This window comes from Oncorhynchus mykiss, chromosome 1, assembly GCF_013265735.2.
Source record: "Oncorhynchus mykiss isolate Arlee chromosome 1, USDA_OmykA_1.1, whole genome shotgun sequence".
NCBI classification, from domain to species: domain Eukaryota; kingdom Metazoa; phylum Chordata; class Actinopteri; order Salmoniformes; family Salmonidae; genus Oncorhynchus; species Oncorhynchus mykiss.
Window position 1 is genome coordinate 35,916,463 of NC_048565.1, and position 22,904 is coordinate 35,939,366.

General features: G+C 43.0%; 1 protein-coding gene across 1 annotated transcript; it reads left to right on the forward strand.

Moving 5' to 3' along the window:
• Positions 1-6,519: 6,519 nt before the first annotated feature.
• On the forward strand, positions 6,520-22,218 carry LOC110522113 (kelch domain-containing protein 10). The gene is made up of 10 exons (XM_036976731.1): positions 6,520-7,175; positions 8,116-8,208; positions 10,281-10,502; positions 10,654-10,808; positions 14,235-14,383; positions 14,474-14,558; positions 14,650-14,716; positions 14,800-14,847; positions 19,191-19,330; positions 19,412-22,218. The coding sequence occupies exons 1-10, from the start codon at positions 7,082-7,084 to the stop codon at positions 19,619-19,621; spliced, it is 1,263 nt and encodes a 420-aa protein (XP_036832626.1). The 5' UTR covers positions 6,520-7,081; the 3' UTR covers positions 19,622-22,218.
• The last annotated feature ends 686 nt before the right edge of the window (positions 22,219-22,904 follow it).

Genomic DNA, 22,904 nt, shown 5'->3' on the forward strand with positions numbered 1-22,904 from the left:
AGCAAAGAAACCACTTCTCTCCAGGAAAAACATCAGGGACAGACTGATATTCTGCAAAAGGTACAGTGCCTTGCGAAAGTATTTGGCCCCCTTGAACTTTGCGACCTTTTGCCACATTTCAGGCTTCAAACATAGATATAAAACTGTATTTTTTTTGTGAAGAATCAACAACAAGTGGGACACAATCATGAAGTGGAACGACATTTATTGGATATTTCAAACTTTTTTAACAAATCAAAAACTGAAAAATTGGGCGTGCAAAATTATTCAGCCCCCTTCAGTTAATACTTTGTAGCGCCACCTTTTACTGCAATTACAGCTGTAAGTACAGTGAAATGCCTTTCTTGCAAACTCAGAACCCAACAATGCAATAATCAATAACAATGTAATACTAGAAAAAAACACATGAGAAATAAGAACACAATAAGTAAGTAAGCATATTATTTACAGGGCCAGTTCCAATACCATATTTACAATGTGCAGAGATACTGGAGTGATGGCAGTATATGTATAGGGGTAAGGTGACTAGGCATCAGGATATAAGATAAACAGAGTAGCAGCAGCTTGAATGTGAGTGGGTGTGCTTGTGTGTAGAGTCAGTATAAATGTGTGCATTTTATGTGTGTCACACACTGATCTGTTTCACCTGTCTTGTGCTCGTTTCCAAATCCCCACCAGGTGTCTCCTATTTTTCCCCATTATCCCCTGTGTACCTGCGTTTTCTGTTTGTCTGTTGCCAGTTCGTCTTGTTATGTCAGGTCTTACCAGCGTTTTTTCCAGTTTCTCCTGTTCTCAAGTTTTGTTTTGTGGTCTTCCCGGTTCCGACCTTTCTGCCTGTCCTGACCTTAAGCCTGCCTGCCGTTCTGTCCCTGATTGACTCTGCCTTGGATTACGAACCTCTGCATGCCCTCGAGCCGTCATTTGCCTGTCCCTTTGTTATAATAAATATTCTGAGAATCAAACTATCTGCCTCCTGTGTCTGCATCTGGGTCATATCCTGAGTCGTGATAGTGTGAGTGAGCAGATGATGGAGTGAGTGTGTAGGGCCCAGTGAGTGTGCGTAGAGACACAAATAAAAAGATCAATGAGGATACAAGGTTAACTCAGTCTGTGTAGCTATTTTGTTAACTATATATCAGTAGTCTTGATAGGGGGTAGAAACTGTTCAAGAGCTTGTTGGTGCCAGACTTGATGCACCAGTACCGCTTGCCGTGCGGAATCAGAGAGAATAGTCTATGACTAGTGTGGTTGGAGTCTTTAACGATTTTCCGGGCCTTCCTATTCCACTACCTGAAATACAGTGCATTAAAGTATTTAGACACTTGAATAGTTTCCGAATGTACTTGTAGATGTCCTGGATGGCAGGGAGCTTGGCCCCAGTGATGTACTGGGTTGTCCGCACCACCCTCTGTAGAGCCACAGCTGTAGAACTTTTTATGGATTTGAGGGCCCATGCCAATCTTTTTCATCCTCCTGAGGGGGAAGAGGCGCTATTGTGCCTTCTTCACAACTGTGTGTGTGTTTGGACTATTTTAATTCTTTAGTGATTTGGACACAGAGGAACTTGAAGTTCTCGACCTGATCCACTGCGGTCCGTCGATGTGGATGGGGGCGTGCTCGCCCTCCCGTTTCCTGTAGTCCACGATCAGCTCCTTGGTCACCGGTGATCAGGCCTACCACCGTCGTCAGCAAACGTGATGAATTTGTTGGAGTCGTGCATGGCCATGCAGCCGTGGGTGAACAGGGAGTACAGGAGGGGACTAAGCACAAACCTCTGGGGGCTGCTGTGTTGAGGGTCAGTGTGGCGGAAGTGATGTTGCCTACCCTCACCACCTGGGGTAGGCCCATCAGGACGTCCAGGAAGGTGTTCAGACCCAGAGTGCTAAGCTTGGTGACGAGCTTGGAGGGGACAAGTGTATTGAACGCTGAGCTGTAGTCAGTGAACAGCATCCTCACATCGGTATTGCTCTTTTCTTAGTGGTTGAGGGCAGTGTGAAGAGCGATTGAGATTGCGTCATCTATGGATCTAATGTGTGCCATAACCAGCCTCTCAAAAGCACTTCCTGATTACAGAAGTGAGTGCTACAGGGCGGTAGTCATTGTAGCATAAAGCCTTACAGTTATTGGGGACAGGAATTATGGTGGCCTTCTTAAAACATGTGGGTATTACAGACTGGGACAAGGAGAGGTTGACAATTACTGTGAACATGCCTGCCAGCTGTTCTGCGCATACGCTGAGAACGTGCCCTGGAATTCCATCTGGCCCCGCGGCCTTGAGGGTATTGACCTGATTAAAGACCTTTTTCACGTCGGCCTTGGAGAGCGAGATCACTCAATCCTCTTGGTCGGTGACGGCACTCACACCCGGCATGATGTTGTTGTTGTCAAAGCGTGCATAAAATGCATTGTGTTCGTCTGGTAGAGAAGCATCGTTGGGCAGGTCACGGTTTAGTCTTCCTTTTTAGCCCCTGACACATATGGTGGGCGTTGGAGCCTGTGTAGTAGGATTCAACCTTATTCCTATATTATCCTCTTGCTCGTTTGATGACTCTGGGAAGGTCATAGCGGGACTTCTTGTACTTGTTCCTGTCCTCGGCCACAGCCTCAGGGTTGTCTGCGATATCTCTGTGTGCGGTAGCCCTGTCCTTTAGTTTAGTGCCAACCTCTGTGTTAATACAGGGCTTTGATTGGGGAAGCAGCGAACCCTCACCGTGGGTACAGCTTGCTGCCAGCTCTTAGCAAACTGTTGAAAAAATAGCTTATATAGAAGGGCACTCAACGCACTGCACTGACACAAATTACCGATGACTGGTTGAAGGAAATTGATAATAAGAAGATGGAGGTAGTTGTACTGTCAGATTTCAGTGCAGCCTTTGATAATATTGACTATGACCTGTTGTTGAGAACCTCTGCCATAAAATGGATTCAGAGCTATCTAGCTAACAGAACTCAGAGGGTTTTCTTTAATGGAAGCTTCTCTAATGTAAAACATGTCAAGTGTGGAGTATCCCAGGGATGGTCTCTAGACCCTCTAGTCTTTTAAATTTACCAATGACCTGACACTGGCATTAAACCAAGCATGTGTGTGCATATATGCTGATGATTCAACCTTATACGCATCAGCAACCACAGCTAACAAAGAGTTGCACTCTGTTTTGGAATGGGTGGCCAGTAATAAACTGGTCCTGAACATCTTTTTAAGTGGGAGAACTTGCACAATTGGTGGCTGACTAAATACTTTTTTGCCCCACTGTATATAGCGCAAGTAAACAGCAAACCTGGTTTTAAAAAAAAGAAAATACAGCACAATGGCTCTCCCCCATGTGACCTACTTGTTGTGTGTATGTACTGATAATGTTTTAGTATGTGTAACTGATAGATGCACACACACCAAATCAAATCAGATTTGATTGGTCACATACACATATTTAGCAGATGTTACTGCTGGTGTAGTGAAATGCTTGTGTTGCTAGTTCCAACAGTGCAGTAATATCTAACAATTTACAACAATACACACAAATCTAAAAGTCAAATTATGGAAATAAGAAATATATAAATATTAGGACAAGCAATGTCAGAGTGGCATTGACTAAAATACATTAGAATATAATACAGTATATCCATATGAAATGAGTAAAGCAGTATGTAAACATTATTAAAGTGACCAGTGTTCCATTATTAAAGTGACCAGTGATTCCATGTATATGTATATAGGGCAGCAGCCTCTAAGGTGCAGGGTTGAGTAACCGGGTGGTAGCCGGCTAGTGATGGCTATTTAACAGTCTGGAAGTTGTTTTTCAGTCTCTCAGTCCCAGCTTTGATGCACCTGTACTGACCTCGCCTTCTGGATGATAACGAGGTGAACAGGCCGTGGCTCGGGTGGTTTATGTCCTTGAATATTTTTTTGGCCTTCCTGTAACATCGGGTGCTGTAGGTGTACTGGAGGGCAGGCAGTGTGCCCCCGGTGATGCGTTGGGCAGACCGCACCACACTCTGGAGAGCCCTGCTGTTCCGGGCGGTGCGGTTGCTGTACCAGACATGCTCTAGATGCTCTCAATTGTGTATCTGTAAAAGTTTGTGAGGGTCTTTTAAAAAAAAATTACCTTTATTTAACCAAGCAAGTCATTTTAGAACAAATTCTTATTTTCAATGACGGCCTAGGAACAGTGGGTTAACTGCCTGTTCAGGGGCAGAACGACAGATTTGTACCTTGTCAGCTCGGGGGTTTGAACTTGCAACCTTCCGGTTACTAGTCCAACGCTCTAACCACTAGGCTACCCTGCCTCCCCACAAATTACTTTGTGAGAGTCTTAGGGACCAAGCCAAATTTCTTCAGCCTCCTGAGGTTGAAGAGGCGCTGTTGTGGGTGGACCATTTCAGATTGTCAGTGATGGGTACGCCGAGGAACATGAAGCATTCCACCTTCTGCACTGTGGTCGTCAATGTGGATAGGGGCGTGCTCCCTCTGCTTTTTCCTGAAGTCCACGATCAGCTACTTCATTTTGTTGATGTTGAGGGAGAGGTTATTTTTCTTGCATCACTCCGCCATGTCACTCACCTCCTCCCTGTAGAGTGTCTCGTCATTGTTGGTAATCAGGCCTACTATGGTTGTGTCGTCTGTAAAGTTGATGATTGACTTGGAGGCTACCTGGAACATATCCCAGTCTGCGTGAACAATCTTGAAGCATGGATTCCGATTGTTCAGACCAGCATTGAATAGACCTAAGCACGGGTACTTCCTGTTTGAATTGCTGCCTATAGGAACAGAGGAGCAAAATGGATTTGTGATCTGATTTGCCAAAGGGAGGGTGGGGGAAGGCCTTAGAGAGAAGGAAGAGAGAATAGCAGTGGTTGAGTGCTTTTCCAGCGCAAGTACTACAGTCAATGTGTTGATAGAACTTCAGAAGAGCTTTCCTCAAATTTGCTTTGTTGAAAGTATTTTGTCTGTAATGTATTTTTCGTTATGTATCGGACTAAGTGGAGGCTCCTCGGAGGAAGAAGGGGAGGACCATCCTCGGCAATGAATTTCATAAAAATTGAAATATTAAAACATTTAAAAATGTTATCATTTTTATATAAAACTATACTAAATATATTCACGTCACCAAATAATGGATTAAAACACACTGTTTTGCAATGAAGGTCTACAGTAGCCTCAACAGCACTCTCTCTAGGGTAGCACCATGGTGAAGGCGGAGGACAGCTAGCTTCCGTCCTCTTCTGGGTACATTGACTTCAATACACCCTTCCATAGACTTACACAGTAATTATGATAGGTTGGAGGACGTCCTCCGGAAGTTATCAGAGCTCTTGCAGCATGAACTGACATGTTGTCCACCCAATCAAAGGATCAAAGAATGAATATAATACGGAAAGCAGAAGCTACAGCTATTTTTTTTATTTTTTTACCTTTATTTAACAAGGCAAGTCAGTTAAGATCAAATTCTTATTTTCAATGACGGCCTAGGAACAGTGGGTTAACTCCCTCGTTCAGGAGCAGAACGACAGATTTTTACCTTGTCAGCTCGGGGATTCGTTTTTGCAAACTTTCAGTTACTAGTCCAACACTCTAACCACTAGGCTACCTGATATCAAGCATTACAGTGCATAAAATGTGGTGAGTAGTTGACTCAAAGAGAGAGAAAGACAATAGCTGAACAGTTTTGACCAAATTACTTTCTTCAAACAGGAAGGAGAAGCAAGAGAGAGAGAGAGTTATTTTTTTCACTTTCAGTTTCACTTGCTTAGCTAGTAAATGCAGCTAGCTAGGTTAGCTTTCTCAAACACCCTGCTCAAACAGAAGGATGCTATGTTAGCTTCTGGCTATGATTATTCAACACAACACTGGACATCTTCCAAGCCAAGGTAGTGTAAGCTTTTGGTTTTACAAATGTATTGCCACCGATGTAAGTGCTAAACTGCTTACTGACTATACATTGTAACGTTAATGCATGATTGTAGCGGGTTTACTAACGAGTTAGTTCTATTAACTTTGTTAACTATGACGTAAGCTAATATGGCGACAACTATGTCGGCTGTGTGTAGCCGTTATGATATGGTTTGGCTTGTAAAGTTTTTTTTTGCCTGGTCATATACAGCTAATGTGTTGTGCATTGAAGTCCACAAACGAAGAGAAAAGGTGAGAAGAAGAGAAGTCACAGTATAACTTTAGACCGTCCCCTCGCCCATACCTGGGCGCGAACCAGGGACTCTCTGCACACATCAACAACAGTCACCCTCAAAGCATCGTTACCCGCGCGCACCACCGCTAACTAGCTAGCCGTTTCACATAGATGCCAGAAGGAATACAACGTAGCTGCCATGAAAGTGAACAGAATTTAAGTGTGATCAGGGGTGCATTCATTCCGCCAATTCTGTTGAAAAACGTTTTTAAATGGAACTAAACGGGGGTAAACATACCTGTATTTGTCCAATAGATACTCTCATTTGCAACTGATAGACTAATGATTACACCCCAGATCAGCTAGATGCAGGCAAGAGTGTGCAATGCGGTATTGAATGTGTCACTGTCTGTCAATGTGTCAGCTCAAAATTTGCTCTCGACCTGAGTTCACCTACGCTGTAGACTTTCATTGATAGGCTAGGTTGTAGTAACCTCAATATGGGTACAGGGAACATTTTAGTATCATGTAGTAGCCTAAAACTATCAATGTTACATGAACTGGGTTAATGGAATATAAATGACAGTCATCCAATATGCTGTAACAGAAATAGGCCATGCTCCCTCGTAATAACGGCACCGACCGCGACTGGTCGGACACCAGTAAGACTAGCTGCCGCCTGTTAACCCTGACTACATTTACCACCCATCTGCTTGGAAGTTTGTTTGCAAACAGTTTAAAACCCATTTCCCAACGTTGTAGAATACTGTAACTCTTGAATGCCTTCTCGATTATCTGATTGGCTGGAGCATTTCATCTGGCGTGGACGACGTTTCAAGTTGACGTGGATGCATGTCTAGCGAACTGGTGTTTAGTTTTTTTTTGTCCTTATCACGGTTTGTTGCGACATCATTTCAATCGATGAAAGTTTTTTATTTACTGTTAGTTACCTTTTCAAAATGTCCTTTGTTGAAGATGGTGAATGTAGTCGCGGCTTGTATCAACTCAACAAATTCGAGAAACTGTCGGGGAGGCCTCCCATCAGAGACTCAGGTTTGTAGCTAGCTGAACTGTTATTTTTCTATCTAGCTGCTATCCATGTAAAACTACCTAGCTAGAATTAGTTAGCTAGCTAAAGTAACTAACTGACGGGCAATCAAAACAAAAAAACGAGTCAGCGTAATTGTTTAGGAAGGCATATCTTCGAATTACAATATTAGAGACAGGCGATTAACTTTAGCTTGGACTTTAACCAAGTATTTTAGCCAGCTAACGTTAACTAACGTTAACTAACGTTAGCTCAGCTTGATACGGAAGTCAACTGTCATGCAAAGAAGACTGACTAATGGTGGGAAGCTTACATTTTCCCTCTGCAATCCATTGCCAGTCATTTGTACTACTGACTTTGCTGAGTAGATCTAAATGTATTTCCATAGGAAATATTGTAGTATTGACCAATCAGTGGCAACTACAGTTTTGAAACAACTCAAGTACTGATGTAAGGTTGGAAAAGTATCTTTGACTCGAGTCAAAGATACTCTAGGTTCTGAGGGGCTGGGTAGTGTCAGCCACTTATGTGGTAGCTTCACCACCAAGGCTGTGTCTCTCTCTCAAATCACATTTTATTGGTCACATACACATATTTAGCAGCTGTTATTGCGGGTGTAGCGAAATGCTTGTGTTCCTAGCTCCAGCAGTGCAGTAGTGTTTAACAGTACACACATCTAAAGTAAAATAATAGAATTAAGAAATATATAAATATTAGGGTACCTGTGTGTGTTTGTCATACAACAATGGACAAGCCATTTGTCTAGCCTATTTGGTTAGACACTAAGCAGGCTTGAACTGAACTCCACCAAAAGCCTATGTTTGGGGTGGAATGTTGGTCTGTCTGCTTTTGTAATGTTTTTGTGGTTTTGTTCTCCGCTAATTGTGTCTGTGTGTACACATGTCTGTATCATGGCTGGTGATTGTGGTTGGTGATGACTGGCAGGCTCTAAGAAGAGAGTAAGATGGCTTCAGGCTCGGCGGATCTTCTCCCCTTCGTGCCCCAACTTCCGCATCCCTAATAGGTTTCTGAGAGAAGGTGGGTAACTGTAACACCCGAGACTGCAGCCAAGACCACCTCTCTCTTCACCGACCAATACTAACGCAACTCTAGTGCCCTCAGACTAAAGAATGAGGGATTCAATTTAAGCTGTCCCGGGTTGAACAGGGATAGCAGGGTGCGCCATGCTAAAATTGAACAGTAATCAGCGCCACTTGGTCATCTTGTCAACAAGGCATCATGAAGCATCGTTCAGAAACATCTCTTTTCCATGAAATCTATGTTTGAATTTTCAAACTAGGTTTCATTGGGAACGCAGATTAAACATGCAGATGTATCAAGCTCATTCATTTTTGCATAGAAATACACATTCTCACATATTACTCCACATATTTCACCTACTGTACGTCACTTTTGTTTTGAGCTGCTGTTGGCCAGAACGGGGCATTAATGGAATCCCCTCAATGGCAACTATGTCTCCTACAGTTGGTCAAGCACGAATGTCCTATCTGCTCTTCCACCTCCTCTCTCACTCCCTTGTCCAGTCTGCAGTGCTTCTCTTCTCCCTCCTCTCGTTTCCCCATGACTCAAGGAAATCCACTTGTACCACTCTGCTTCCTTCTCTCTTCCTCCTCTCTTCCTATCTAAACAGCCTCTTCCTCTCCCTTGTAATGGTTCTCGGTCCACTCCACCTCTTCTCTTCCTTCCTGTTCTCTTATCACTTTTCTTACTCTGATTGGCCCTGGTTCCTCCTTACCTCTTGTCACTCATCCTCTTCAGCTTTCTTTATTGGACCCCGGGAGGCTTTCTCTCCCTCAGTGTCTCTGGGTTTGGATGTACGTTTGTCATGGAGTGTTCTGAGGTCTCGCTTTCTCTGTTCTATTTTTCTTTCTGTGAGTCGGTCATGTTGCTCCTATAACGATTGTCCTAATTGTTATAGGAAGCAATTGACCTCCGTGTGCCTAGGAGAAGAAAAAAAATCACCCAAATGATAATGGTTGCAATGATGACTTCACTGTACCGCTGCCCCTGAGTGCCATGGAGAATACACTGAGCGCAGATTCATGACCGTCATGCTTGCACCATTACTACAAAGAAAATTGCTTGTTACTTCAAAAAAAGAAATTGTGCTCCTAAATTTTTCAACGTAGGCTCATAAATTAGAAAGTCAGTGTAGAGCCCTTGACCTGTGCCTCCTATTTTCCTCAGTGTCTGAAAGTAGATCCACTTGACTATTTGATCTGTTATTCCACTAAAAACATTCCTCTGGTCTTTTCAACAACAAAATATCTTGAGGCTCAATGATTCCATAGGGCTGTTTAGTCCTTTGCTGTTTACTCAAAGCTCATCATACTGATGCCTGGATATTTAATCAGTACACACGGTGAACTCCACCACCTCCACAGTGGAAATGTTACGAAGTATGTCAATAAGATATGGTTCATTATTCATTTAACATGCAGACTTTCTCCTAAGCCTGTCATATAGGGAGTACTTTAACCACATGCTTGCTTATGTGATGGCTAGGCCTATCTATCTAGATGCTTAAATAATCAGAAATGTTTTAGCATTTGCTTGTTGAAAGCGGTCTGTTTATGCAGCCATGTTCTTGGTAATCTGTGCAGCAGATTACATAATGGCTCTGGGTGGAAATCTGATGGAAACCCCCTGGATTACTTCACTGCGTTTTATTATACTCATTTATGTCTCTAGATCGGCTGTCTGTGACACACAGCTGGGAAATAACAGACTAGGCCTACATATCTATGGCTTTTCAGCCCATGCAAATCATGTAGGGGCGGTCAAGTCAACAAGGGTAGGATACGTGTTTTAGATTGAAATCTAGACAATGTTTCAGGCTCCATTCCAAATAACGGCCCCTTCTGCGCTGTTGTTCCTGCCCTCATGAATCTGGCTGGACTAAATAGGTGAAAACCATGTGTCAGAAAGAGAAAAGGTGGCACTATTGCTTAAAGATATCGCAGAGATCCACAAAGGGCACTAAAGAAGTGCAAGAGGAAGGACAATTCCCCTGTAACCCTGTCTCCTTCTCTCACCCTTGCTCCCTCTTCCATCCATGAAACCCCACTCTTTACTCACCTCCCCCTCAGGTCACTGTGCCCCCCCGGCCCGCAGCGGGCACCGTTGTGTGGCAGACAATGCCAACCTGTATGTGTTTGGAGGATACAATCCTGACTTTGAGGAGGCAGGTGGCTCGGAGAACGAGGACTACCCTCTTTTCAGGGAGCTGTGGAGGTTTCACTTCGCCACGGCTACCTGGCAACTGGTCCACACAGAGGGCTACATGCCCACCGAGCTGGCTTCCATGTCAGGTAAGGGATTAAGTTGAAGATTGTCTGTCCCTTTTATGTACCCATCGATCCATTGCAAAATTAACTTCCTTAACCATTATTATCTGTTCCTGGTCAGACTGAGAACAGACCGTTGAACAGTTTGTTTTGTGTTTTTCTCTGTTTGTCTCAGCTGTCTTACACGGCAACAATCTATTGGTGTTTGGGGGCACTGGGATTCCTTTTGGAGAAAGCAACGGGAATGACGTCCATGTCTGCAATGTTCACTACAAACGCTGGAAACTGCTCAACTGCCGAGGGAAGAAACCCAACCGAATCTACGGGCAGGTAAAAAGCTCTCATCTGTTGACCACCTGAGCTGTCCCACTGACACATCGTGTGGTCTGTGGAGAGTAAACGGTTAGCTTTAAACCTGGGCTGTGGCATTTTCCATTACTCCTACAGTGCTACTATAATGACAAAGCAAAAACAATTTTAGTAATGTTAGCAAATGTATTACAAATACAAAACAGAAACATTTACATAAGTATTCAGACCCTTTACTTTGTTGATGCACCTTTGGCAGCGATTACAGCCTCCAGTCTTCTTGGGTATGTCGCTACAAGCTTGGAACACCTGTATTTGGGGAGTTTCTCCCATTCTTCTCTGCAGATCCTCTCAAGCTCTGTCAGGTTGGATGGGGAGCATCGCTGCACAGTTATTTTCAGGTCTCTCCAGAGATGTTTGATCGGGTTCAAGTCCGGGCTCTGGCTGGGCCACACAAGGACATTCAGAGACATGTCCCGAAGCCACTCCTGCGTTGTCTTGGCTTTGTGCTTAGGGTTGTTGACCTGTTGGAAGGTGAACCTTTCCCTCAGTCTGAGTTCCTGAGCGCCCTAGAGCAGGTTTTGATCAAGGATCTCAGTACTTTGCTCTGTTTATCTTTCCCTCGATCCTGACTACTCTCTGTCCCTGCTGCTGAAAAACATCACGATACCACCACCAACTTGCTTCACTGTAGGGATGGTGCCATGTTATCTCCAGACGTGAAGCTTGGCATTCAGGCCAAAGAGTTCAATCTTGATTTCATCACACCAGAGAATCTTGTTTCTCATGGTCTGGGAGCCTTTTGGCAAACTCCAAGCGGGCTGTCATGTGCCTTTTTACTGAGGAGTGGTTTCTGTCTGGCAACTCTACCATAAAGGCCTGATTGGTGGAGTGCTGCAGAGATGGGAGAACCTTCTAGAAGGACAACCATCTCCACAGAGGAACTCTAGAGCTCCGTCAGTGACCATTCTCTCCGATTGCTCAGTTTGGCCATGCGGCCTGTTCTAGAAAGAGTCTTGGTGGTTCCAAACTTCTTCCATTTTTCCATGTCTTCTTGGGGCCGTTCAATGCTGCAGAAATCTTTTGGTACCCTTCCACAGATCTGTACCTTGACACAATCCTGTCTCAGAGCTCTACGGACAATTCCTTTGACCTCATGGCTTGGTTTTTGCTCTGACATGCACTGTCAACTGTAGGACCTTACATAGACAGGTGTGTGCCTTTCCAAATCATGTCCAATCAATTGAATTTACCACATGTGGAGTCAAATCAAGTTGTAGAAACATCTCAAGGATGATCAATGGAAACAGGATGCATCTGAACTCAATTTTGAGTCTCATATCAAAGGGTCTGAATGCTTACATAAATAAGGTATTGATGTTAATTTTAATAAATTTGAAAAGGAATTGAGAAACATATTTGCTTTGTCACTCTGGGGTATTGTGGGTGTAGATTGATTAAATACAAATCCTCAATCTCAGGATAAGTCTGTAACGTAACAAAATGTGGAAAAAGTTAAGGGATCTGAATTAGAGGTCGACCAATTAATTAGGGCCGATTTCAAGTTTTCATAACAATCGGAAATCTTTATTTTTGGACACCGATTTGGCTGATTAAATTTTTTGTTGTTGTTGATATATATATATATATATATAAATAACATCTTTATTTAACTAGGCAAGTCAGTAAAGAACACATTCTTATTTTCAATGACGGCCTAGGAACGGTGGGTTAACTACCTCGTTCAGGGGCAGAACGACCGATTTTTACCTTGTCAGCTCGGGGGATTCAATCTTGCAACCTTACAGTTAACTCATCCAACGCTCTAACTACCTGATTATATTGCACTCCACAAGGAGCCTGCCTGTCACACGAATGCAGTAAGAAACCAAGGTAAGTTGCTAGCTAGCATTAAATGTATCTTATAAAAACTATCAATCAATCATAATCACTAGTTAACTACACATGGTTGATGATATTACTAGTTTATCTAGCGTGTCATAGTGTGAAAAAGGACTGTCGTTGCTCCAATGTGTTCCTAACCATAAACATCGATGCCTTTTCTTAAAATCAATTACACAGAAGTATATATTTTTAAACCTGCATATTTAGCTAAAAGAAATCCAGGTTAGCAGGCAATATTAACCAGGTGAAGTTGTGTCACTTCTCTTGCGTTCATTGCATGCAGAGTCGGTGTATATGCAACAGTTTGGGCCGCCTAATTTGCCAGAATTTTACGTAATTATGATATAATATTGAAGGTTGTGCAATGTAACAGGAATATTTAGACTTAGGGATGCCACCCGTTAGATAAAATACGCAACGGTTCCGTATTTCACTGAAAGAATAAACGTCTTGTTTTCGAGACGATAGTTTCCGGATTCAACCATATTAATGACCCAAGGCTCGTATTTCTGTGTGTTATCACGTTTTTACTAAGTCTATGATTTGATAGAGCAGTCTGACTGGGCGATGGTAGGCACCAGCAGGCTCGTAAGCATTCATTCAAACAGCACTTTCATGCGTTTGCCAGCAGTTGTTTATGACTTCAAGCCTATCAACTCCCGAGATTAGGCTGGTGTAACCGATGTGAAATGGCTAGCTAGTTAGCGGGGTGCGCGCTAATAGCGTTTCAAATGTCACTCGCTCAGAGACTTAGAGTGGTTGTTCACCTTGCTCTGCATGGGTAACGTTGCTTCGAGGGTGGCTGTTGTCGATGTGTTCATGGTTCGAGCCCAGGGAGTAGCGAGGAGAGAGACGGAAGCTATACTGTTACACTGGCAATACTAAAGTGCCTATAAGAACATCCAATAGTCAAAGGTTAATGAAATACAAAATGGTAGAGAGAAATAGTCCTATAATTCCTATAATAACTACAACCTTAAACTTCTTACCTGGGAATATTGAAGACTCATGTTAAAAGGAACCACCAGCTTTTATATGTTCTCATGTTCTGAGCAAGGAACTTAAACGTTAGCTTTCTTACATGACACATATTGCACTTTTACTTTCTTCTCCAACACTTTGTTTTTGCATTATTTAAACCAAATTGAACATGTTTCATTATTTATTTGAGGCTAAATTGATTTCATTGATGTATTATATTAAGTTAAAATAAGTATTCATTCAGTATTTTTGTAATTGTCATTATTACAAATACATTTTTAATCGGTATCGGCTTTTTTGGTCCTCCAATAATCGGTATCGGCGTTGAAAAATCAGAATCGTTCGCCCTCTAGTCTGAATACTTTCCAAATGCACTATATATGACTTCCTTCCTTTGTCTTTCCTAACCTCTGATCTGAAAAGATTGGCTCGGTCAAAGTAAATAACTGACACAATTATTTACATTGTTAGTCTGACCTACTGTATGTAACAAATCACTTGACCGTAAGGACATTCCCCACAACCATGCTCTCTCCCTCATTCCTTCCTCTCTCCTTCCAGGCCATGGCCATCATTAATGGCTATCTGTATGTGTTTGGAGGGACGACAGGCTACGTCTACAGCACAGACCTACACAGGCTGGACCTGACTACCAGGGAGTGGACCCACCTCAAGCCCAACAACCCCCCTACAGACCTGCCAGAGGAAAGGTCAGTCACCCCTCACCTCTTAATCTTCTGGTAGTCACCCCCCCCCCCCCCCCACACACACACACACATACATCTTAATCTCTCTTTCAGGTACAGACATGAGGTGGCCCATGATGGACAGAGAATATACATCCTAGGAGGCGGGACTTCCTGGACATCATATCCCCTAGACAAAGTACAGTACAGGATGAGAGAACACTGTATGTAAGGTGGTTGTTTTACTGACATATTTTAGCATGAGGGTTTACGTTCTGTTCCCCCCTCAGATACATGCCTACAACCTAGAGACTAACTCCTGGGAGGAGATTATCACGAAACCTCATGAAAAAATAGGTTGGTTGCACAAGGGTCTACTGTTGTTCATATACACATTACCGTGCACGCCTGTAAACTGATGTGTGTTCTGTTGTTGTCAGGGTATCCTGCAGCACGACGGTGTCACAGTTGTGTCCAGGTCAGGCAGGGTAAGAACTTTACATCTATTTACTAGGTTTCAGCTCTGTGTGTCCAGGCTAGGGTTAATTTTCAGTAATATTGGTAAATAACAGGTAATTTATGGTAACTTTGGTAATTTATACTTGATTAACTTGCCAAAATGATTTTAAATCCTATGTAGTGCCTTCAGAAACTATTCCCACCCCTTGACCTTTTTCCACATTTGACCTTTTTCCACATTTTACCTTTTTCCACATTTGACCTGTTACAGCCTGAATTTTAATTGGATTCAATTGAGATTTTGTTACTGGCCTACACACAATACCCCATAATGTCAAAGTGGAATTATGTGTTTTAGAAATTGTACAAATTAATTAACAATGAAAAGCTGAGATGTATTTCGTCAATACGTATTCAACTCCTTTGTTATGGCAACCCTAAATACGTTCAGGAGTGAAAATGTGCTAAAGTCCCATAATAAGTTGCATGGACTCACTCTGTGTGCAATAATAGTGTGTAACAGGATTTTTGAATAACTACCTCACACATACATCTGTAAGGTCCCTCAGTCAAGCAATGCATTTTAAACACAGATTCAAGACCAGGGAGGTTTTCCAGTGCCTCGCAAAGAACAGCACCTATTGTTAGATAGGTAGAAATAAAAAGCAGGCATTGAATATCCCTTTGAGCATGATGTAGTTTTTAATGACACTTTGGATTGTGTATCAATACACCCAGTCACTACCAAGATACAGATGCCATTCCTAACTTAGTTGCCGGAAAGGAAGGAAACCTCTCAGAGATTTCACTGTGAGGCCAATAGTGACTTTATGGGAGGTAATGCTGTAGTTACTCCACAATACTAACATAAATGACAGTGAAAAGAAGGAAGGCTGTACAGAATAAAAATATTCCAAAACATGCATCCTGTTACAATAAGGCACTAAAGTAAAACTGCTAAAAATTTGTCCTGAATACAAAGCCTTATGTTTGGAGCAAATACAACGCCACTGAGTACCTTTCTTCATATTTCTAAGCATGGTGGTGGCTGCTATGTTATGGGTATGCTTGTCATCGGCAAGGACTAAGATGTTTTTTAGGATAAAAAGAAACGGAATAGAGCTAAGCACAGGCAAAATCCTAGAGGAAAACCTGTTGGGAGACCAATTCGGCTTTCAGCAATAAACCTAATAACAATAAACCTAATAACCCAAATGTACAATAGTTGCTTACAAAGATGACATTAAATGTTCCCAAGTGGCCTAGTTACAGTTTTTACTTACAGTACCAGTCAAATGTTTGGACATACCTACTTATTCCAGGGTTTTTCTTTATTTGTACTATTTTCTACTTTGTAGAATAATAGTGAAGACATCAACACTATGAAATAACAACTGGAATCATGTAATAACCAAAAATGTGTTACATTTATCAAAATATATTAGCCCCCCTTTTCCTTGACAGCTTTGCACACTTGGCGTTCTCTCAACCAGCTTCATGAGGTAGTCACCAGGAATGCATTTCAATTAACAAGTATGTCTTGGTAAGTTGTGGAATTTCTTCAATGCGTTTGAGCCGATCAGTTGTGTTATGACAAGGTAGGGGGGTATACAGAAGAGAGCCCTATTTGCTAAAAGACCAAGTCCATAATATGGCAAGAACAGCTCAAATAAGCAAAGAGAAACGACAACTTTAAGACATGAAGGTCAGTCAATATGGAAAATGTCAAGAACTTTGAACGTTTCTTCAAGTGCAGTCGCAAAAACCATCAAGCACTATGATGAAACGGGCTCTCATGAATATACCGCTACAGGAAAGGAAGACCCTGAGTTACTTATGCTGCAGAGGACAAGGTAATTAGTTACCAGCCTCAAATTGCAGACCAAATAAACGCTTCACAGAGTTCAAATAGCAGACACATCTCAACATCAACTGTTCAGAGGAGACTGTATGAATCAAGCCTTCATGGTCAAATTGCTGCAAGAAACCACTATTAACGGACACCAATAATAAGAAGAGACTTGCTTGGGCCAAGAAACACGAGTAATGGATATTAGACTGGTGGACAATAGTCCTTTGGTCTGATGAGTCCAAATTTGAGATTTTTGGTATTAATTGTGTCTTTGAGATGCAGAGTAGGTGAACAGATGCTCTCCGCATGTGTGGTTCCCAGCGTGAAGCAAAGAGGAGGAGGTGTGATTGTGTGGGTGTGCTTTTCTGGTGACACTGTCTGTGATTTATTTAGAATTCAAGGCACACTTAACCAGCATGGCTACCACAGCATTCTGCAGTGATATGCCATCCCATCTGGTTTGCGCTTAGTCCCACCATCATTTGTTTTTCAACAGGACAATGACCCAACACACCCCAGGCTGTGTAAGGGCTAATTGACCTGGGAGAGTGACGGAGTGCTGCATCAGATGACCTGGCCTCCACAATCACCTGACTTCAACCCAATTGGGATGAGTTGAGTGAAGGAAAAGCAGCCAACAAGTGCTCAGCATATGTGGGAACTCCTTCAAGACTGTTGGAAAAGCATTCCAGGTGAAGCTGGTTAAGATAATGTCAAGAGTTTGCAAAACTGTCATCGAGGCAAAGGGTGGCTACTTTGAAGAATCCCAAATATAAAATGTAACACTTTTGGTTGCTACATGATTCCATATGTTATATCATAGTTTGTCTTCACTGTTATTCTACAATGTAGAAAATAGTCAAAATAAAGAAACCCTCGAATGAGTAGGTGTCCAAACTTTTGACTGTTACTGTAAATCAGCTTAAATCTATGGCAAGACTTAAATGGCTGTCTAGCAATGATCAACAGCCATTATGGGGTATTGTGCGTGTAAGTAAATGGGTGAGGGGAAAAATCTATTTAATCCATTCTGAATTCAGGCTGTCCAGGGATATGAGTCCAGGGATATGAGTCCAGGGATATGAATACTTTCTAAAGGCATGATATAGTATATATTTTTTATGTCCATATTGTGCATTTAGTTTCTAGGGGATAGCCATTTGGTTCACAAGAAAATAGGCTAATGAAAAGCATCAAATCAATAATGGAATTTAAAATTAACTCAGCAACTCTGGACTTCAGAACTTCCACCAGTTTGGCACCAAAACATATACATTAAAGATGTATTAAGAAAATGATATTTCATGCTAAAACCATGTTAAACACAATGGTATTCACTAAATTGATGTTTTATATTTAAGATCATGTTTTACAGCTTTGTCCAAACATTCGGATTCAGAGGTCGAGACAGCATGTGTGGTAGTCAAACAGCAGGTCCGAGACCAGTAGCACGTCCGGTAAACAGGTCAGGGTTCCATAGCCACAGGCAGAACAGTTTGAAACTGGAGCAGCAGCACGACCAGGTGGACTGGGGACAGCCAGGAGTCATCAGGCCAGGTAGTCCTGAGGCATGATCTTACGGCTCACATCCTCTGAGAGGGAGGGAGAGAGAATTAGTGGGAGCATACTTAAATTCTCACACGACACTAGATAAGACGGGAGAATTACACCAGATATAACAGACTGACTCTAGTTCCCCAGCACACAAACTATTGCAGCCTAGATACTGGAGGCTGAGACGGGTGGGTCGGGGGACACTGTGGCCCCGTCCGACGATACCCACGGACAGGGCCAACCAGGCAGGATATAACCCCACCCACTTTGCCAAAGCATTGCCCTCACACCACTAGAGGGATATCTACAGACCACCAACGTACTACCCTGAGACAAGGCTGAGAATAGCCAACGAAGGTCTCCCCCACCACACGAGCCAGAGGGGGTGCCAAACCAATGCTTCCCATAGCTGTCAAGTTGGCTGGATGTCGTTTGGGTGGTGGACCATTCTTGATACACACTGGAAACTGTTGTGTGAAAAACCGAGTAGCATTGCAGTTCTTGACACAAACCGCTGCGCCTAGCACCTACTACCATACCCCCTGTTCAAAGGCACTTAAATCTTTTGTCTTGCCCGTTCACCCTCTGAATGGTGCGCGCGCACACACACAATCCATGCCTCAAGGCTTAAAAACACTTCTTGAACCTGTCTCCTCTTCATCTACACTGATTGAAGTGGATTTAACAGGTGACCTCAATAAGGGATCATATCTTTCACCTGGTCAGTGTGTCATGATAGAGCAGATGTCTTAATGTTTTGTTCACTCAGTGTATTTTACATGTGATAAGGCCACACACAGGGCCAGAATTAATTGCATAAATGTGATAATCTGAAGTACCCATTACCAAAATTCTGGTAGTTTACTGGTAAACTTTGAAAGTTACCAATAACATACCGTCCCTTTGCTTCCCTAGTCTAGGCTATGGACTGGAAGTCCGTGTTCATCCCTCTCTCTTCCCCCTCAGAGGTGTTTCTATGTGGGGGTTACAACGGGGAGCTGATCCTAGCTGACCTGTGGAAGATCAACCTGCAGACCTTCCAGTGGACCAAGCTACCCACCGTCATGCCTGAGCCTGCTTACTTCCACTGTGCTGCAGTCACACCGGTCAGTACATCACACACACGCACACTTTTCTGGATGTACGATTTTCAATCACGTCTCTCTCTCCTCCCTCTCCTCTCCCAGGCTGGCTGTATGTATGTGCATGGTGGAGTGGTGAACATGTCAGAGAACAGGAGGACTGGGTCTCTGTACAAGGTGTGGCTAGTGGTGCCCAGCCTGCTGGAGCTGACCTGGGAGAGGCTGCTCAAGGCCTTCCCTCGCCTGGCTCAGCTCTCCTCCCTGCAGCTTCTCAGCCTGGGCCTCACACACACCCTCATCCAGCGCCTCAAGTAGACCACCATGCCCTCACGGCTGACGTGGGAACAGGACAAAGCAAGGACAGCGGTGAAGGCCAACGGATTGTGGATGGAACTGAGTTGACTCCCTTTCCTGCCACCACTGAGCAGAGGGACTGAATGGCCAATGGAACAATGAACAGTTGTGTTGGCATATCTGGGAATGGACTGAGGGATGAGAAGCGATGTATATTGTGGACATAACGTCAGGTCATCCTCAAACATTGGATGCCTTTTAAAAAATGTACGTTTTTAATGTGTGCACTTTGACTGAGTTTGAAATCCCAAGTGGAATGTTTTAAAATTTGTGTTGGAGTCCCTGGGACCTGGTCTATTTCAGGGTTTGTTTGCCTTCATATTTCATTAGCCATGGCTTAACTAGGAGAGTGGAGTTTTAGTAGAACTTGGGAGTTCACTGAATGCTACTTCTTTCACCCTTTTATGTGTTTGCATGCAGCTGACCACACTAATCATACCCGTTATCGTGAGAATCGTTTCAAAGGGCTCTACAGTCTCTAGGCAAAAGCTCTGCAACGTAGCCGATGGAGGTTAGTTTGCGTAGCTCTCTACGTAGTATTACGTATTTTCTTTTTTTGTGCTGCTGAATTTTTAGAACGTGACGCAAACGTAGCTCCGTAGACTGAAAACCACTATGGAGAGCCCTTAACTCTACTCATTATTCCTCCCACCTCCCACCACACACATGCTGTTCAAAAGGGAATAGCGGAAACTTTTAAACTCAGTGGTGGTTTATTTCCTTAATGCCTAAAGGGACATTTTTAATTTGTCTCTTTTGATACTGTGATGAATAGGTTCCTGAGGGAGACAGACCAGGTACATGATGCTGATAGACATGGTGTCTTGTTGTTTTCTGTAAGGAAGCCCACTGGTAAAGAAACAGCTGCTGCTATGTCCACTGACCGGTCTAATACGAATTGGTCTCATCTAGCAGGCTGGTGGGGCAAGGCATTGATTTAGGACAGACAGGGCAAATCTGGTTTGGTATACTTGAGCCAGTGTGACTATGTGAACCCCCTGTGACAGCACTGTGATTCTCTAGAGCCTGAGTCTTACAACTTCCATTCTTAGACACACTGATCACACAGCGGGAGCGGTGTGAAACTGTACTGTAGCTCCAAAGTGAAAAGAGCTTGCCATTTATTTCATTTAGTGCCTTTTCAGATCATTTTTTTCCAGTGTGACAACTGTATTGGTTGTGTAGAGTTCTCTCTTTTTACCACGCATGTGTCCCTGAAGCATGGCTTTTAACTTTACTCCTAGTCACTGACAATATGGAAATGTCCATATAGCCCTCCACCAGTCTCTGTTCCCCCATGCTTTACTAATATGAGCCATTGACTCGCTCATCTTTTAATGTTGTCCTCCTTCCACCTATTCTGTTTACTGACCTTTGGTCAAACCATTCTGTCCATTACAGTTCTTTTTATCTGGGTTTCTGAATGTCGATCACGCATAGTGAACCCTTAACTTGTGAATTTGTTTGGACAGACTATGTATAGAGTCATTTGGTATGGTGCAGCCCAATATGGTGACCGGAGTGTGGGTGTGTCGAAAGGAGTGGGTGTATGGAAAGTGAATCAGCTAATTGGGCAGATTTGTTGCCACTCGACTGTTTTGCCTGTCAGTTTAAGCCAGTGCGAATGACTAGTGCACCCGGTCTTGTATTGCTCCAGCACTACACGGCGGACTCAAATAACCAAATCATCATTTGTTGATTTATTTGAATCAGCTCTGTAGCGCTGGGGCAAAAACCACAACGTGCACCTCTTGGGGTCCCCAGGAAACTCTGGTGTAACCTAATAGCAGAGTACTACAATCCTTTCCACGCGCCCACTCACCCATACTCCGGGCGTCATATTGGGCTGCAGCTACCCCCTTCTGCATTTATCCTATTTTTGCTTTTAAAGATGTGCACCATGTCTTCAGGTCATTTTAACATTAAACCAAACTGGAAATGTATCTGGTGGAAAAACCAATGAAATCACGACTCTGCCTTTTTAACTTTTCAACAATGTTTAATCTCTAATATCCCCCACATTTTCCCTGTCAGACAGACTGATAGCATGTAACTCACATGTCACCTCCGGTCCTCCTTTTTTTATACTATAGTTTCTGCACAGAACACAGGTGCTCAGTCTGAAATCAATGCCAATCCTCTTGCCCCCTGGCTACTACTTGTAGATCTGGAAGACTAGCGTTGGCTTCTGACATGTTTCTTACACCCACTCACATCTTTTAGGATCATGAGAAGTATCAAGGGATAGTGCCTAAGGGTTGAGTTTGGACTGGGAAATTTGCCTTTGCTATAACTCTAATTTTTGGGAAACTGTGGGCTTCTGTATGAGACACTGCACCCAGTGGTCTGTTTTGTTGGTGATCTATGGAATAGATTTTGGAACTCCATGTCAACCTGTGAATGTAGTCACTTTACACACGCTGTACTGAATGTGGATGGACAAACAACCCGACTCTGCACAATTAAAGGCAATCATGATGATGCTGTCATGACTCCATTTAGGTTTTTTAATTGAATTGTTTGAATCAATAAATGTACTGTAAGCACTTTTTAAAAAACGTTGTTTGACTGGTGTATTATTTGGCCTGAAAAAATCCAGGTACTATGTAGTTGATTTAACTGACTCCCTTTCAAACAACTTGTTTTGACTATTATACTGAACAAAAATATAAACGCAACATGTAAAGTGTTGGTCCCATGTTTCATGAGTTGAAATAAAAGATCCCAGAAATGTCCCATAGGCAAAAAGTGTATTTCTCTCAAATGTTGTGCACAAATTTGTTTATATCCCTGTTAGTGAGCGTTTCTCTTTTGCCAAGACACTCCACCCACTTGACATGTGGCGTATCAAGAAGCTGATTGAACGGCATGATCATTACACAGGTGCACCTTTACAAAGGCCACTCTGAAATGTGCAATTTTGTCACAACACAATGCTCAGATGTCTCAAGTTGAGGGAGCGTGCAGTTGGCATGCTGACTGTAGAAATGTCCACCAGAGCTGTTAACAGAATTTAATTGACTGTTCATTTCTCTACCATAAGCCGCCTCACATAGTTTGAGAATTTGGCCGTATGTTCGACCGACCTCACAACTTCTGTCCATGTGTAACCACGCCAGCCCAGGACTTCCACATCTGTCTTCTTCACCAGCAGGATTGTCTGAGACCAACTACCCGGACAGCTGATGAAATTAAGTATTTCTGTCTAGATTTAAAGTGTTCTGAAAAATGTACACAAACTATG